The following is a 17508-nucleotide window of genomic DNA, read 5'->3' on the forward strand; positions in this document are numbered from 1 at the left end:
TCACAGATGTAAGCAGGTTCAGCCTGAGCACGTGTGACAGTAATGAAAGCGCCTGGAGAAGCCGTAGATAATATTATGATACCTGTAACATTGTTCAGCATGACTGGTTTGGTGGTGGGTCAGATATACCTCTACAGGCTAGGCAATGGCACCATTCCCGCCATTAGGTATCGGGATGAAACCCACTTTCAGATCCTACACTGGTGCAGTGGGTCCTGGTTACTGGTGCACGGCAATGCCCGGCCTTTGAGACGGAAATATGCAGGGAGTTCCTGGAGGATGAAGGAACTGATACCACTGACCGGCCCCAAAGTTCATCTGACCTAAATCCAATAGAACACTTCTGGGACAATATGTTTTGTTCCATTCGACAACACCAGGTTTCATTTCAGATTTTCCAGGAGCTCAGTGATGCGCTGGTCCAAATCTAGGAGGAGCTCCTCTAGGAGACCATCTGTGGTCTCATTAGGAGCATGCCTGATGTATGTCAGGCATACAAGCAGAGTACCATTTGGAGTTGCTCCAAGGAAATTTTGGAATAGTTTACTAGCCTGCTGCATCACCTTTTTCACTTTCATTTTCACTGTCTTTGAATTCAGCAAGCTGTTGGTTGATCATTTTAATTTCACTCAAATCATGTGGCATCCTTTCATTTCTAACCCACACAAAGTGAAAGAGCGGCTCCAGCAGATTCCAGGCAGAGGTCTCTGTCCAGAAGAGTGCATGTAGGAACCCTCAAACACCCAGGCCTTCACGGTACCATTGTCTTCTTCAAGCTTTAGCTGTTGTGGCTGGACTGGACTGATAATCTGGTATGCCAGGCATTTGACAGTGACCCGATACACTCATGGGTAGATGTCACTTTTGTCAATGCATTTACATATCTGGGTTTATTGCAGTTTGACTGCCAAAATGTCTGCATTTATAGAGGTGGTCTCACTTGCTGATAACCCGTTAATCAACTGCACCTGACTTCTTAATGACTGACTTAATTCCTATGGAAAATTAAGAGTGTACTTTTTCACAGGACTAAATTCACATGACTGCATTTAATTAATACGACCAGAAGAAGATGAAGAAGGGGACTGACCTAATAGCAAAGGTGCTAACAGATAAATAAATGGGGGCAGAAAATAAGAATGAACAAAAATTAATAAAAATAAGGATTATTCGGTATGTTGAAAGCTAGCCTAAGAGAGATCTTCCCAAAAAATACAAAGTTGGAAATGAGCATAGTATGTCAACAATAAGTGACATAATGCTGGTCTAGTTGTAATCATTCAGAAAAAAGGGCAGCAGTTTAAGATTTGTGGATGAGCTTACAGCAAAAAACAAACAAACAGTAAATGAAAAAAACCCCCAATAAAGTGCATTTTGTTTATTAAAATCACAATAAAAATAGTTGCTAATGTCAATATTTCCTTGTTATTTGCACTAAGAAAAAAACACAATGTTACAAATGGGAAGGAACTAATCTTGCTGAGCACTTTGTGTACAGGCATATATGACCACAGCCTTCTGGTTAAAGTCATTTCCTCTGCACACTCCTGGGCCATGCAGCTGTACCACCTGATACTCTCTTGTCCTGCATTAGCATTTAGATTCGTGTATGTATTTTTTCTAGGATGTATTTCCTCTGTCGATTCCTGTTCCTATGAATGCTTTGGGCTCAGCCCGAGGAGCTTTGAACTCAGAGAGGACCTTTTATAATTTGCTCCTGGAGAACATCAGGAGCAGAGCCAAAAAGAGTGATTGAGAGTGAGTTGCAATAAACGGTTAAACCCCAACGCGAGCATCCTGGCAGAAATTTATTCAAGTGAAGGTCTCACCTACCTCCTATTCTGGCATGGTGTCAAATCTTGGCTGTTTTAATACATCTAAGACCTCAAAGATGTCGGGAAAAAGGACAGTGGAGCCCTTTAGGCGTCCTGTCCAATCGATATTCTTTTCAGCTTTTTTGGTGTGTGACATTAACAGATCAGTAGAGCCATGAAACAGAAAGCCAAAGAGCTCAGCTCACGCTGTTATCCACTCTCCGGTCTTAAAAGTGATCCTCCATGTTGCTGCTAATAATTCACTGGCTCACTGTCTACCCCCCCCCCCTTTTTTTTTTTGTTCCTCTTCAGGCGTAAACACAAGAAAGACAGGAATCAGACAAAATGAAGTGTTGTAACAGCAGGAACCCTGACAAAATAGAGTGTGTAGCCGCTGGTGGAATGACGCTGATGTTAAGCTGTCTCCATACAGCCAGCTGTTTAACACTCCCTCTCAATCTGTATGTGAGCTCATTTAGCAACTGGCTGCTGTGGAATCAGTTGTTTCAAGCAGAGTCATTGCTGTGAAGGTCACTCAAATGTTTTCCTCTGGGAAACACTAAAAATAGATGCGAGTCAAACCGTAAAGTGCACTTGTAAAAACGCTGCGGTGATAGCAGGAGTGGACATAATCTAATTACTTAAATAGTGTCATTCAGGCAGTGTTTAGCTGACTTCTCACCTACATTTCAGACAGGTAAGAAATCTTCTTACTTTAATGGAAGTTTACTGCAGATCAACAAAGTGCCAGACTTATTCACTCCTCTCTTCAAGTCTCTCCTCTTTCATCGTGTCTTCTTGTTCATGCCACTCACTGCATGTGCTCAGATCTTAGACCTACTGTAATTTCTTCATCCTTCTTTGAAGAGGACTGCTAGCGAGAAGGTACTGTATGGATCCATTTACAGTACATGTAGCCATACTTTCAGTACTTGTCTAATATACACTTTATTGCCAAACGTATTTGCTTGTCACGTGCATATGAACTTGATTTCCATCCCATTCTTATTCCATAGGTTTAAATATGATTAATATGAGCCTTTGCAGCTTTAACAGCTTGGACTTGTCTGGGAAGGCTTTCCACAAGGAGTGTTTCTGAAAATGTTTGACCATTCTTCCAGTAGTACATGTTTGAGGTCAGACACTGAAGTTGGACAGTCGCCCTGGCTCATAGACGCCGCTCTAATTCATCTCGAAGGTGTTCTAACAGGATGAGGCTTCGACTGCAGGCCAGTCAAGTTGTTCCACACCAAACTCGCTAATACATGTTTTTATGGACCTAGCTTTGTGCACTGGAGTGCAGTCATGTCAGAACAGGAAGGGGCCATCCCCAAACTGTTCCCACAAAGTTGGGAGAATAAAATATCTTGATATCCTAAACTAAGGAGCTGAGCCCAACTCCTGAAAAACAACCTTATTGCTCCATAATCCTCCCACCACCCAACTTTACACTTGGTGCAATGCAGTCAGACAAGCGCTGCTCTCCTGGCAACCACCAAACCGAGACCCTTCCAGATGGAGAAGTGTGATTAATCACTTTAGGAAACATCTGCATCGCTGTAGAGTCCGGTGGTGACTTGTTTTACATCACTGCATCTGAAGCTTTGCATTGCTCTTGATGATCTGAGAACTGAATGCAGCTGCTGGGATCGGTAACCCATCCCATAGCTCTCTACACACTGTTCTTCATCTAATCTGAAGGCCATATGAAGTTTGTCCTTGTTGTTGTTGTTGAACTAGTTCATGCATTTATTACTTCCAGGCTGGACTACTGCAATTCATTATTATCAGGATGTCCAAAAAACTCACTGAAAAGCCTTCAGCTAATCCAAAATGCTGCAGCAAGAGTACTGACAGGGACTAGAAAGAGAGAGCATATTTCTCCTGTTTTGGCTTCCCTTCATTGGCTTCCTGTTAAATCCAGAATTGAATTCAAAATCCTGCTCCTCACATACAAGGTCTTAAATAATCAGGCCCCATCTTATCTTAATGACCTTGTAGTACCATATCACCCTATTAGAGCACTTCGCTCTCGCTCTGCAGGCCTACTTGTTGTTCCCAGAGTATTTAAAAGTAGAATGGGAGGGAGAGCCTTCAGTTTTCAGGCCCCTCTTCTGTGGAACCAGCTTCCAGTTTGGATTCGGGCGACAGACACTATCTCTACTTTTAAGATTAGGCTTAAAACTTTCCTTTTTGCTAAAGCATATAGTTAGGGCTGGACCAGGAGCCCTGAATCCTCCCTTAGTTATGCTGCAATAGACGTAGGCTGCCGGGGGATTCCCATGATGCATTGAGTTTTTCCTTTCCAGTCACCTTTCTCGCTCACTATGTATTAACAGACCTCTCTGCATTGAATCATATCTGTTATTAACCTCTGTCTCTCTTCCACAGCATGTCTTTTATCCTGTCTTCCTTCTCTCACCCCAACCGGTCGCAGCAGATGGCCGCCCCTCCCTGAGCCTGGTTCTGCCGGAGGTTTCTTCCTGTTAAAAGGGAGTTTTTCCTTCCCACTGTCGCCAAAGTGCTTGCTCATAGGGGGTCATATGATTGTTGGGTTTTTCTCTGTATCTATGAAGCGCCTTGAGGCGACTTTTGTTGTGATTTGGCGCTATATAAATAAAATTGAATTGAATTGAATTGAATTGAGGTCTGTAGCGATTGACTCTGCAGAAAGTTGGTGACCTCTGTGCACTATGCACCTAGGCATACGCTGACCCCATGCCGTGATTTTACACAGCCTACAACTTTGCGGCGGAGCTACAGTTGTTACCAATCGCTTGCACTTTGGTATACCCTTAACAGTTGACTGTAGAATATTTAGCAGTGAGGAAATTTCACAACTAAACTTGTTGCACTAGAATTAACTGAGCCACCCATTCTTTCACAAATGTTTGTAGAAGCAGTCTGGATGCATAGGTGCTTGATTTTATACACATGTGGCCACGGAAGTGATGGGAACACTTGAATTCAATCATTTGGATGACTGAGTGAATACTTGTGGATTGTGTTCCTGATCCACAGCTCTCCAGTGTACGTTTTATTTCACAAAAAAACATTGGTGGATTTATTTATATTCTGAAATGTCTGCACAGCCTTCTTTCCTTGTCTGGACGGTGAGCTGTTTGTGACATTTTATATAACTGGGGCTTCACGAAAACAAGGACAGATATCATTTTCTTTGAATAAGCTCCATTTTTCTTCCAGTTCCTCTATGGTTACGGTAATTACATTTACCACAAACCAGTATGAGTTTGTGTTTATATTTTGGAAGTTAAAAAAAAAAGACTTATTCCTATGAAGCGGTATTCATGATTTCCCCTGAAATCGACACCTACACTCACGGGCATCCTGCCATCTCATCTCCACAAATCAGAACTGGAAGAGTACTAATGATTCACTTTGTCCTAATGTTGTTATCCAAAGTCTGTACCAAAACGCTCTAAATGAAATTGTGTCATGGCAAGTCTTTCCTATCTGAACCTCATGTGATTTTCAAATTCATATTTTATATAATAATACTACTTAAAAAAACAAAACAAAAAAAACAAGGGCCCTTTTGAGATGAGTTTTCCCTAACTGATATCTCCCAGTATGCTGGGAGATATATTAAATTAAACATAAATTGACAGTTGCGCCCTAGTCAGCGATTTTCTTCTCTTGAATAGTTTTAAGCACCCCCCCTCCTACTTTATTTACCAACCCAATTCCAAAAAGTGTAAAATGTAATTACTCATGTTTAAAGTGAGCCATTTTAATATTTTAAGAAAAGGTCATTTTGAATTTGATGCAAACAACGTGTCTCACAAAAGTTGGGACGAGGGCTACAAAAGGCAAGAAAAGTAAGTGTTACTGAAAAGAAACAGCTGCAGGCACATTTTGCAGATAATTAAGTTAACCTGTAACGGGTCGGCATCATGACTGGGTAAAAAAAAGAGCGTCTTAGAGAGTCAAACCTCTTAGAAGTGAAAACAGGCGGAAGTTCACCAATCTTGAAAAGACTGCATTGAAACATTTTAACAATTTCAGAATAATGTTCCGCAGCAAAGACTAAATAAATGTTCATCTAGGGTATAATGCATGCAGAGAAATCTCTGTGTGCAAGGGACACGGCTCAGAATCAGTACTAGATGGCAAAGTGGAAAACTTCTGTGTTGTCCGACAAATCAAAATATGAAATTCCTTTTGGAAAATATGGACTGCACATCATTCACAGTGGGACCATCCAGCTTGTTATCATGGCTCAGTTTAAAAGCCTGCATCTCTGATGGTATGGCAGTACCTTAGTACATATGGCAGCTTGCACATCTGGAAAGCCATCATCAATACTCAAAGAGATCAACATATGCTCTCAGATATGGCATTTTCAAGCAAGGTCTTGCATATTTCAGCAAGACGATGCCAATCTGCATACTGCAGCTACAAAGTAGAAGAGGCTGGGTGCTGAACTGACCCACTTGTGGTCCATACATTTCACCTACTGAATACATTTGGCCCATCACAAAGCAAACAAATAAATTAATCATTTAAAATAAATATATATATATATACAACCAATAAGGCCCAGGACTGTTGAGTAGCTAGAATCTTATATCAGACAAACATTCCTCTCCCAAAAATCCAGAAAGTGGTCTCCTCAGTTCCCAGATGTTTAAGAAAAAACAGGAGATGCTCCGCAGTGTAAACAAGGCCCTGTCCCACCTTTTCAGAGATTGTGTTGATCCCTCTCCTAACCACAACTGACCCACATATTCTGTTTCATTTGGAAGCACAATGCAGAGAACGGTGATACTCCCATGCTTTGCTGTGACTTTAGAATTTCTTTTTGTTCACCTCCAGCAAAATTTCTCATCTGGCCTCGCTGCAGAATCCTATGACATGCTGCTGTTATGTGACCCCTTCAGTAAAGGATCTGTTCGATCCTTCCTCCGCTGTGATATAATATAAGTGTAAAGTTTATGACATGGCCTTGCAGTGGTCGAATATGCCGGTACGTGACACAGCAGTTTGCCCTCTGCTAACATGAAATGGAAATTCCCATTTGTTGGGTGGGGGGGGGAGGGGGGGGTGGAGAGGTGGGCTAGGGCTGGATGTTTACTGCATCCAACCAGATGAGGGCAGTGTATCACAGCTCTGCTGCACAACTTCAGAGCTCTACCAGGGAATACTACACGCTGAGGACAACTCAGCCCGAGGTGGAGATTGGGAATGGATGGAAACCCTGCTTTAAAGCATCATTTTGACTCATCACTAACATGAGCAAAGAAAGCAGGGACTACGCTTTACATCTAGTCACTATTAGAGTGGATGCGGTTTCCAGTGTGTTACACACTTTCCTCCTCTCCTTGCTATTCCTCCAACTGCTGCTGTGATGTGTCTCACTTTTTCTCAGCACAGATGTTGTGCTGTATTCTGTTGTTATTCTCTGCCAAATGACAACCAAATGTCTGAGTATAAACAGATGTCACTGAATGGGTGTCTTTTTTCCCCCTCATGACACTTGTCTGCTTGAAATACTCTGCTGCACCTTTGTAAAAAGCTTTTTTTATTCCCGCATTGTTTTATGTAAGCAGATTCACGTACATACCGTACCTCGACAGACAAGTAATTGAGAGCATATTGAGCATCTCGACTTCTATCCACGAGATGCTGCATTGATGAATAAATAATGGATCGCCCTTTCAAGTGCATCTTTGAACAGTGCTGAAGTTTTTAACCCAATGAAACCTGGAGACAGCTACAGGCCCCAGATTTTAAACCTCTTATTCAAGTCCTATACACGCCACCTTTCTCCTTTAACGCCCCCACCAATTCCCTCTCTCCCTCTATTTCTCTCTCTCCAGCATAATGCCCCCCCATTGGGTCTTCTTTCATCAAAGAAGAGTATCCATGAGATGCAGACACAAAGGCCTCTCATACAGAGCCCTGAATATAAACCGAAGCATGTATGCATAAACCAGACTGCGCACTTTTGTTTTATGTCCCTGGAGGGCCAATTTTAGGAAATTTGGCGACAGCTGCACCCTCCACATCCCACTAATTTGTATCTTTATGAAACACGTTTGTTATATTAAAAAGAGACAACAAGCTCAAAATTTTTGTCTAATTTAGGCTGCATCTAAGAAAAAAGCAGCCTAACTGCGTTGCATAAGCGATGACATTGACAAGTAGCAGCCGTTCAGATGAGAGGGTGAATCATATGTCATTGTTACTTACAGCTTGAGCTGCAACCTGGCCTCACAATCCTCCTTCCCAAATCCTATCACAGCTGTGAGCGGTGGTCTCGCAGCTCTGAGGAGAAAGCCACTGAATGAAACTGTTTGATATATGGCTCTATTCCCCCCGATGTCCTCACGTTGTTACAGACATATTGCCACGAAGACACATTTATCAGACGCATCATATCAGCTTTCTGCTCATGACATCACAAAACCGTTTCTCTTCTGAGAAGAGCTATAGTTTAAAAATTCTTCAAATAAATAATTACTTACTGTCGGACACAGGGGAATACAAGAGCCCATATGAATGGTTTGACACATGGAAGCCTTAAATCCTGCAGGAGGATTCAGGGTCCTCATGAGCAGGATCATCTACTAGAGCAGATGTTGTGACTTTGACAGTTATCACATTTAAACAAGTTTGATTACGGAATGTGTTTCTTACTTTTTCATTTCTTATCTCATTTCAAACTTGTTTAGTTTGTAATTTACAGTGCTATTGCTTCTGAGAGAAACAAAGGTTTTTCTTATCTGACTTTCATCTTAATGCTTTATTTCTTAAAAGGGATGTATAGTTTTAATCAGGATTTTTAAAAATTAAATAGATTTTTATTGGAATCAAAAATACATACAATACAAATTGAGGGTATTAAACAGGGAGCAGCATATAAATATGTAATGTAAATATACTATCAAAATATTTAAATCCATATTGAAAAGTTTTCTAATTTGTATTTTCATAGCGACTATATGAAAGTTTTTTTTAATATCACTTTTCATAACATTAGTAGAGTTTGCCTCACCTAACCAGAGCAGTGGGCTTTCAAACTGCCAGAGAAACAAAATTAGCTAGGCTACTTGTAAATATCTAAGGAGCACAGCAAGCAGCCAACCAAAGATCCTGGCACTCTTGAAAAGCACTGTGAGTTAAACATGCATTAAGGTCGGACACAGATGCTCCAGATTTTTCCTCTATAGAGCTGTGTGTAACTAAATTATCCACCTAACATTAACTACTGATGCAGCTGAACATACCACCAGCTCTTAACTCAGTTCATACAAATGGTGTAAATAGCAGGCAACTTAGGAGCCTCATTAGGGTAAAAAAAGAGGTTGTGTTATTGTAGCTAAATGTGAATATAATTTACTTACAGTATTAACAACAGCAGCTAGCAAGGATGTACAGAATTTTATATATATATATATATATATATATATATATATATATATATATATATATAATTATTTTATTATTATTTATAGCTAAAGCTAGCTAGTTAATTTGATGAGCATGCTAAGGAGCTTTTTGGAAATTATTGTATAGGCTAGTATTTATAGGCTTATATGAAAACTAAATCATGATTCATTAACAAGTGATTACCATTTGAATGAATTAATAATCGGCAGATCAAAAATATATGAAACACTGTAGTTATTGCAGTGTAAAACGTGTAAATTATTAGGCTAAAGTAGTGGCTAGGAAAAGTTCTGAATTATTATTTGTAGCTAAGGCTAGCTAGTTGATTTGGTGAGCATGCTAAGAAGCTGATGAAAATTATGGCCGGAAACGTTTTGAAAGAGTTCAACTTTGAAAATATTTTTGATATATGTTAAAAAAAAGTTTTTAGTTTTTAGTAGAATGAAAACAAAGCTCCCTCCTCCCTCAACTACTGCCAATGGACTAGTTAATTTCACAGTAGCTTGCAGTTGCTAATATATGCTATTACCAATTACTGTAGACTGTTTTCTACAGTGATTGGCTATTACAAGAGCATATAGCTACACATGGTGGTTAAATGTATGCTAACATTTATTTAAGTACTTTACCGAAGTCAATTTTAAATGTACTTTGACTGTATTAGGCTACTTTCTTATGTATTCTTCTGAAGATTTTTATATTTACTTATACATTACACTGTATATAAATAACCAGTACTATAATTAAAATAATTTCCTGCTACAATATTTAACAGATAAGGTTTATACAATTCACGAATCCATACCTGACCCATTATCATAATACATATGATTCTGCACAATGAACACTTTAGCTTTAGATATTTTATGCATGATTTGATGCTAAAACGGTTTTTTTTTTCACTATTAGGACTCCTCCTTATGTATAGAGTACATAGGAGTGCATACTTGTTTTGCCAAAATATATAGGAACTCCTTTACAGCGCCACTTTTCATGCGAGCTCAGGGTTGTATTTAAGCCTGAAAACCCACCCCCATTGTTTCCACACTCAGTTTTCTATATGGTATTTCTTTCCAATCAAATGATCAAATCTAAATTCCTGTAATAGTAATTTTGTCTAAACAGCACATCAAAGGTTCTGTCGCTTAAAACAAGGCAAAACCGTCTCACTTTGTTTCCCAGCAAAGACATTTGAAGATTTGACTAGAAAGTTTTCTTTTGTTATTGTTTCTAGTCAAAATCATGATTTATCAGCAAGTGATTACCTTTGAATGTAAGAATCAAACAATTAAAAATATATGAAAAGTGTAGTTATTACAGTCTAAAACATGTAAATTATTAGGACGCCTGGAAACCCAAAATCTCTGCAATTTAACAATAGCATTCTTTCCTTTGTGTATTTTTTTATGGTACATCTGCTATTTCAAACAAATGATGGTGACCTAAAGATGATAAAGAGTATCTCAAACCTCTCTCTCTCCTCCCTTTCTCTCTCTCTCTCTCTCTCTTCTCTGAGTGCTGAAGTCGGAGGCGCTCCTCGGGTTTGCCACTGCGCACCGCGGCATCGCTTCTCACCACACTGTGCGGACTGTTGCTGCGCCCGGAGCACCTGCAGGCGCTGAAAGAAGAAAAAGAAGAAGAAGAAGAAGAAGGGGGGGAAGAAGTGGACAGCGATTGCCTAAAGAGACATCTGAGAGAGGAGAGGAAGGAGAAGGGGGCCGGACAGGCGGGAGGAGCGCACCATGGCCTCAAAGGAGACTACAGCGGCGGGCTTCGCCAACGTCAACAGGGAAATCACAGGTGAGCTCCCGACCCGGGATGACTTTTTCGGGGAAAAGTGTGTTTTTCACACCGCTTGGAGCACTCCCGGGAACGCGAGAGGATGGATGAGAGCAGCTCTCGGGACGCGTACTCGGTAGTTTTCTTTTACTCAGCTGCTCTTTAAACAACCTCTTTACACTGCGTTTGATTTGAAAGGAGTTATAGCCGCAGGGAAACGCAGGATATGCCTCCCCAAGGCAAAACCACAGTTAATGGCTGTTCCGGCTTGTGAGGACTGTAATCCTAGCAATCTCAGTGCAGGAGTCTTCACTTTGGGATTGATTTGTTTTAAAGATCCGCGGTGAAATTTATCGTGCGCACGGGTCCAGTAGTGCTGTCAGAGTTATTTTCAAGTGCTGCGGTGCGTGTGAGCGCGTCGTGGCTTTGTTGTGCATTCATTAGGAGTTTTTTTTAATGGCTTTCTTTTCTCCCTGCACGTGTGTGCGTGGGAGTTATTGTGTGACTGCAAGCGCTTTTCGTGCAGCATAGGTACAGCTGGAAGCCTGAGCCTGTGTCTAACGCTGAAGAGATCGGACAGCACAGGACACACGAACACACCATGTTTGGATGGTAGAGTGTTGATGAAGGGTGTCTCTCACCGCTAATTATCCTGATGGAGTTAAGTCCCGCTGTTTACCAGCTCAACCTGGTCAAGCACCTTCTGTGTGGCCTGGTTGTAAGAGGCAGGCGGTATTAGGCCATTAACACACCTGCCAGTGGAGGACCAGATGGGGAGGGGTGGGGGAGATGGGGTTCCTGAGGCTTGGGGAAGGTGAGTGAGCACATCCATCAAACTGCCAGAAAAGGCAGGGGATATTAGAGGGAACTGATGGTGGAAAGGAGGACTGACCCATGCTGGTTTTTCATCTCCACCCCACCTTGCCCCGTTTTTAGGGAACAGATGCTGAGGTCACACCGGCAGGCCTTGGAGGGGTGCAGGATAGTGCGTTAAAAGGTTTAAGCGATTGGGTCTTACCCAGCTTAATGTCAATAACTCTGTGGTTGTCTTCAGCTGATCCTTCTTTCGATCTACCTGAGTGTGCCCCCCCCCCCCTCTCAATCCCATCCCTGTCTCATCCTGCTGGCATCTGCCGCTGCTCAGTCAAGCGTGAGAGCCAACTTCATGGTTGTTGCCGGATGGGGACCGTGAGAATTGTGTGTGCGTGTGTGTGGTTGATACAGTGGGAAAGTTGGGAGACTGTGAGTGGAGCGTCGTGACACAGCATGACTCGCTGTATCTCCATCTGCTGGGCTCCATGAGTGCATAATTAGCACGGATGGCCCCATTTGAGATGTGTGCTGTGAACATATCACAGCTTGTAGGCATATGTGCGTGGTTCCAGACCGAGGCTATAGGCTGATGTTATTTTGAATAGCAGCGTTCATTGTGTTGGTTGTTGTTGGGGGGGGGGGGTGTAATTGGCAGAGGCCTCTGGTGCGGTTCAGTGAGCTTCACAGGGTCGCCTGCCTGGCATGGTGGGGTAGAAGTCCCTAAAGACCGCAGCTCTGAATTGTGTGTTTGGTTCCGTTGAGGAGAGCTGGGCTGCTTTTTTCTTCTCTGAGGCTAAAAATAGTCCAGTTATGAGTCCTCTTCAGCTAGGAGTTGCATATGTGTCTGCCTGTCCTCATGTTGGCGTCTTTGAAGCTGTCTTCTTTTCTCTGTGACTGTTCACCCCTGTGCGGCTGTCTTTTAAGGAATAATCCACCTCAGACACAAGACGTGATGGTCGTGGGGATTTAGCTGGGATATGAACATATTTTTTGATTGATAACTACATCTTTAGAGCTTTTAAAAAGCTCTGAGACAGAAGAAGCACTGGGACTATTTCCAAAAATATGTCACCTGTTGGTGTCTTAAATCCAAAGTCTGTCATGTTCATCACAATACATCAAAATGAGGACAAGAAAAACCCAAACAAGGTGTCATGTAAAGACTGCTTGTTTGTCTCATCAGTTGCTGAAAAATATCCAGAGTACCCTGTTCATAAATGCACAAGTACTATGCACTTTACTTTTAGTTGTTAGACAAAATCACTTGAAGTGTTTTAGCTCTCACGTGATCTTCATCAGCCTCTTTTACTTATTTGCCGTGAAATTAGCAGCTTAAATGTCACGTTTTTATGCGAAGACTTCAATCTTAACACGAGGCAAACGAGGCATTATCTGCTGATGATGACCACATATTTCAGCTGGTTTTTAGATTCTGAAACTTTTTATTTCAAGACTTGGCAAAGAGGAGAAAACTAAATACTTTAACCAACACATGAAAAAGGTTTTAAGCCCCCACCACCTGATAGCTGGGGTGCTTGGACATCGAAGGGTTAATTAGGGATCAAGCTTCAATGTGCTGAATTGGCATCAGCACTGATACTGAACTTTATTAAGCAGGTTTAGCACGGAGCATGATTTAATCACATTCCAGCCAAGACCTCTGTAGTCAAAAGAAGATTATTGCCATCTGCAGTAATTTATATATGTATAGTGTGGCATGACTGTAGTTTGGGACCTCGCTGCCTTTCCATGTGCCTAACGTGAAAAGTAGGAGGCGGGAACAACAGCGGCAGCACCTCTGCATAGAAGAGATTGAGTAATTGATTGACGCTGATCAAGACACATACAGCACAAAAAAAGGAGTTGGGCTTGTGGCGGGTTGCAAAGTGGCTTGCAGACTAAAGCAACTTAAATAACTGCTGGTTGATTATATACTTTAGTCCAGCGGTCCCCAACCCCTGGGCCTCGGACCGGTACCGGTCCGTGAGTCGTTTGGTACCGGACCGCGAGAGTTAAGGCTCAGGTGTGAAATGTATAGTTTTCAGGGTTTTTATTGGTTTTCAGCGTTATTTTGTTATCGTTTTTATCGTTTACTCGGTTTTCCTGGGTCTTTTCACGTGTGTTATGAATAAATTTTCTTTTTTTCGGTACCGGTACTAGTTTTATTTTGTTGTATTTATCCGCGACACCTTAAAGGCCGGTCCATGAAAATATTGTCGGGCATAATCCGGTCCGTGGCGCAAAAAAGGTTGGAGACCGCTGCTTTAGTCTATATTTATTTTCTTCCAAAGATGTGCCTCAGTCTGATGCGCTGTACTAAGGAGGTGCTGTATTATCACAATTCACATTAAAAGTTGCCTTTGAGTCACTGCAGTTTAGTGATTCCACTTCCCCTCTGGGCTGAGTATGACAGCAGCCTCTTGTGCACAGTATTGTTTTATTTATCAGTTACTAGTAGTTAGTATTCACTCTAAACCTTTAAACAGCATTTTAACAGCTGAAGCGTCCCCACTGACTTTTGTCACCCTCATGTTACTTTGATACGCAGGAGTGGCCCGATCAGTGCATTTCACACAGTGAAGAATAAGAGCCCTTATATTGAATGGATACTCAGAATCAGTATTTGGAAAGAAAACTGGTGCATCTCATTCTTATTCAGTTTTTTTCTTTCCATTATTCATCAAGCTTTATGTTCTAATTTACCGATTTATTTTTGTTTTTTGTTTGATATGTTTATTGATTAGCATTCAAATATCTCAGTGAAGACAGAGCAAAGATTTACCACAAAGCAAGAAAGCATGAGACAAGGCTAATCAAAAGGTATTGGCTGATTTACCCTCTTGAAAGCTTTTCAAAGCATTTCTCAGAGCATCTCAGGACTGTAACCTTTTTTCTGTAATGTGTTTACATTATGTAATTAGTGCTCCTTTTTTTTACCCTTGTCTTTCCCTTTCTGCTTTCTTTCCAGAGAGCATCAGAAAGGTGCTGGACAAACAAGCCATTAAGTTTGTGCGAGCCGTCAAGCAGGACATGAGGAGCGGCAAGTCAGAGGACAGGATTCTGGTGAGAGACGCCGACACCCGCACTCCACCCGCGCTCCACCCCAGCACCTCCCCCCACTCCATTCTTCTCTTCACACCGGTGACCCGAGAGAGCTGCTAATAAAATGAAAGAATCTTTCCGTGCGAGGCTTTAAATGTGCGACAGAGTGACGCTGGCTCGTTAAAGTCAAAATGGAAATCAATAGAGCTTAATTGCAACAAATTGAAAGGGCCGTAAGAAGTCGCAGATTGTACTTCCTGAGCCACACAACAGACGCGTTGAAAATTAGGCTTAAGACAGATGCTGTCTAAGCAGAGCAAAGTGGACACCATGCCGTGTCCCACTGAATCCATCCTCAGAGTTTATTAGATGTGGCAGGATGGCCTTAATGCCGCGGGCGAGAGTGTGGTGTGTGCATGTGTGGAAGCCTGATGTTATGTACATACAGGGTCCTGGTTTATTGCTTTGTTTTTTTTTTTGTTATTGAAGGAGCCTCGTGTGTTTGTGTGGGACTGCATGCCAGAGGGAGTGTAGGTTGTCTGTGATGTGTTCAAGGAACCAAGGCCAGTGCTGTTATTGAGAGAGTGTCAGTTAGTCAGGCACATTGGTGCCCGATCAGTTACTCATACAGTGTTGCCAAGAGCGAGCTTGTTTCCTCCTTTAAAGGCAACAATGAGCTGATGTGAGAATCCAAACTATTAACCAGGACTTCTGTCAGTTTTCTGTCCCTCCTATTATTTCTTTTCCCCGTCTCTGCCTTGCCTCCACCTATCTCCATCATTACCACACCCCCCTCTATTTTTGTCATCTTCTCTTTGTTTCCCATCCCTCCTCCCTCCCTCCCTCCTTCCCTCCCTCCTTGTCTGTCCATCTTGATTATTCTCCTCCCTGTCATCACCCCCCTCCACCGCCACGCCGATCGCCTCTCGCTTTCTCTCCATCTCTCCACTTTTATGCCCTTCCACTCGTCCCTCCATCTTTACTCAAACCTGTAAAAGGGTATTGAGCTTCTCTTTCCATCAGAAGCAATTCAATTAGGTCTTTGCCTTACGAGAGTTTTTTTTTTTCTCTTACTATCCAAATGGGCTTTGGCTGCTGCTGCTGCCTCTGCAACTGCTCCAAATTCTTTCAAGGGAAAGGATGTTGGATGCAGCTATATATGTATTCGTTTTAGCTCGTTGTCAAGGTCTCCCCCCTTCCTAAAAGGCAATCTTTTCACTCTAATGGATACATTTATTTGGATGTTAGAGGGGCGAATAGACAAGAGAGTTTGTAAATTGACTTTTTTCAGTCTCTCTGGGTATTATGCACATAATATTCATGCTTGAAAGTATCATACATGGAGGTCAGAAAGTGGCGCATTCTAGGATTGCTGTCAGATGCAGAGCTTGAATTTTGTCCTGGAGAAGAAAAGAAAAGCACAGCTTCCATCTTGATTCCCCTGGTTTGTTCGGTTCACAGGAAGAGAGTTTAAAACATCAACTCTGTATTTACTTTTATGTTCAAGTCTTTGTTCTACATTTGCTCTCTCTGTCTTTTTTTTTTTTTTTGGTGCCCCTCTTTGCCTCCAGAGACTGCTGGTATCCAACTGTCTGTGTGTGTTGACTGTACCAGCCATCATGCTGTGACACACACACTTACACACAGGGTTGTCTCCCCCACCACCCATCTCAGACAGACACAGGCCCAGCGTGACATCTAAACAGCACCGAGGGCACTGAGTTGGGGAGCATCAACATGCACGATTCTGGCTATGCTCAGACACACATGCGCACATGCACACTTACTCATGTGTGCGCATTTTGCATACATGTGCAGGAGGTATTAATGCACACTCGCACTGCTCAGTGCATCCAAACTTGCTCTCATACACACACACACACTCTTACAGCCATTATTAGATCACCCTATTTGAAGATTAGAGGCAACTCTGAAAACAAAGCATCTTCAAAGGCTGAGTGGGGGAGAGAGACATGGAAGGAGGGAAGGGAGGAGTGGGCGGGTGTTGCTGGAAGAGGAGGGGAGAGCATGCCAATGGAGCAAAGGGAATGAAGGAAGGAGAGAGGGGGGGAAGGAATCTCTGATGTGTTATGATGCCCCAGTTGCCGATTTGGCTCTTCCGCCACTTATTTACCCTGATCGGTCGCTCTGTTTTATCCTCTGTTGACTCTGCGGTTTCTTCACTCCCACCTAATAACGGGCCTATTACTGGCTGAAAGTGCCACTGTTTGACAGCCCTGAACACACTTGGGTGCTTATTCCCACTTAAGCTGCACGGTTGCGTGGAGGTCCCACTCATGGGGCTCTTGTAGAACTGAGGTTTGAGGTCAAGTTTGAGCTACTGCGTTTAATGATTCGATTGTGCCCGTGTGTTCTGTGGGTTTGCCGGTGTGGAGGATGTGTGCGCAGCAGGGCCGCTTGTGATGAAATTAGTAGAATATGTAATGATTTATGGGTAGCAATCACTTTCAAAGTAGCTTTATTGAGCATAAATCATTCAGACCTGAAAATCATTTGCCCTTTAATGGACCCACACTGAACAAAGCAATTACAAAAAAACCCAAAAACCTAGCCACACGTGCCATTTCTTGCTCTTGGAGACTTCTAGTGCCAAGTGAGTATTTATATTCCATCCATCCATTCGCTT

General features: G+C 42.3%; 1 protein-coding gene across 8 annotated transcripts in view; it reads left to right on the forward strand.

Moving 5' to 3' along the window:
• The first annotated feature begins 9318 nt into the window (after positions 1-9318).
• Positions 9319-17508, forward strand: part of carmil3 (capping protein regulator and myosin 1 linker 3) — a 97187-nt gene continuing 88997 nt past the window's right edge. For 4 of the 8 annotated variants that reach the window (XM_085139876.1, XM_085139879.1, XM_085139877.1 and 1 more), the window contains exons 1-2: positions 9319-11027; positions 14788-14882. In XM_085139876.1, coding sequence (XP_084996002.1) covers positions 10970-11027; positions 14788-14882 — 153 coding nt within the window. In that variant the 5' untranslated portion in view covers positions 9319-10969. The remainder of the gene's footprint in view (positions 11028-14787; positions 14883-17508) is intronic. The other 4 variants (XM_085139880.1, XM_085139881.1, XM_085139882.1 and 1 more) reach the window with 2 other exon arrangements.

Source organism: Neolamprologus multifasciatus, chromosome 18, assembly GCF_963576455.1.
Source record: "Neolamprologus multifasciatus chromosome 18, fNeoMul1.2, whole genome shotgun sequence".
NCBI classification, from domain to species: Eukaryota; Metazoa; Chordata; class Actinopteri; order Cichliformes; family Cichlidae; genus Neolamprologus; species Neolamprologus multifasciatus.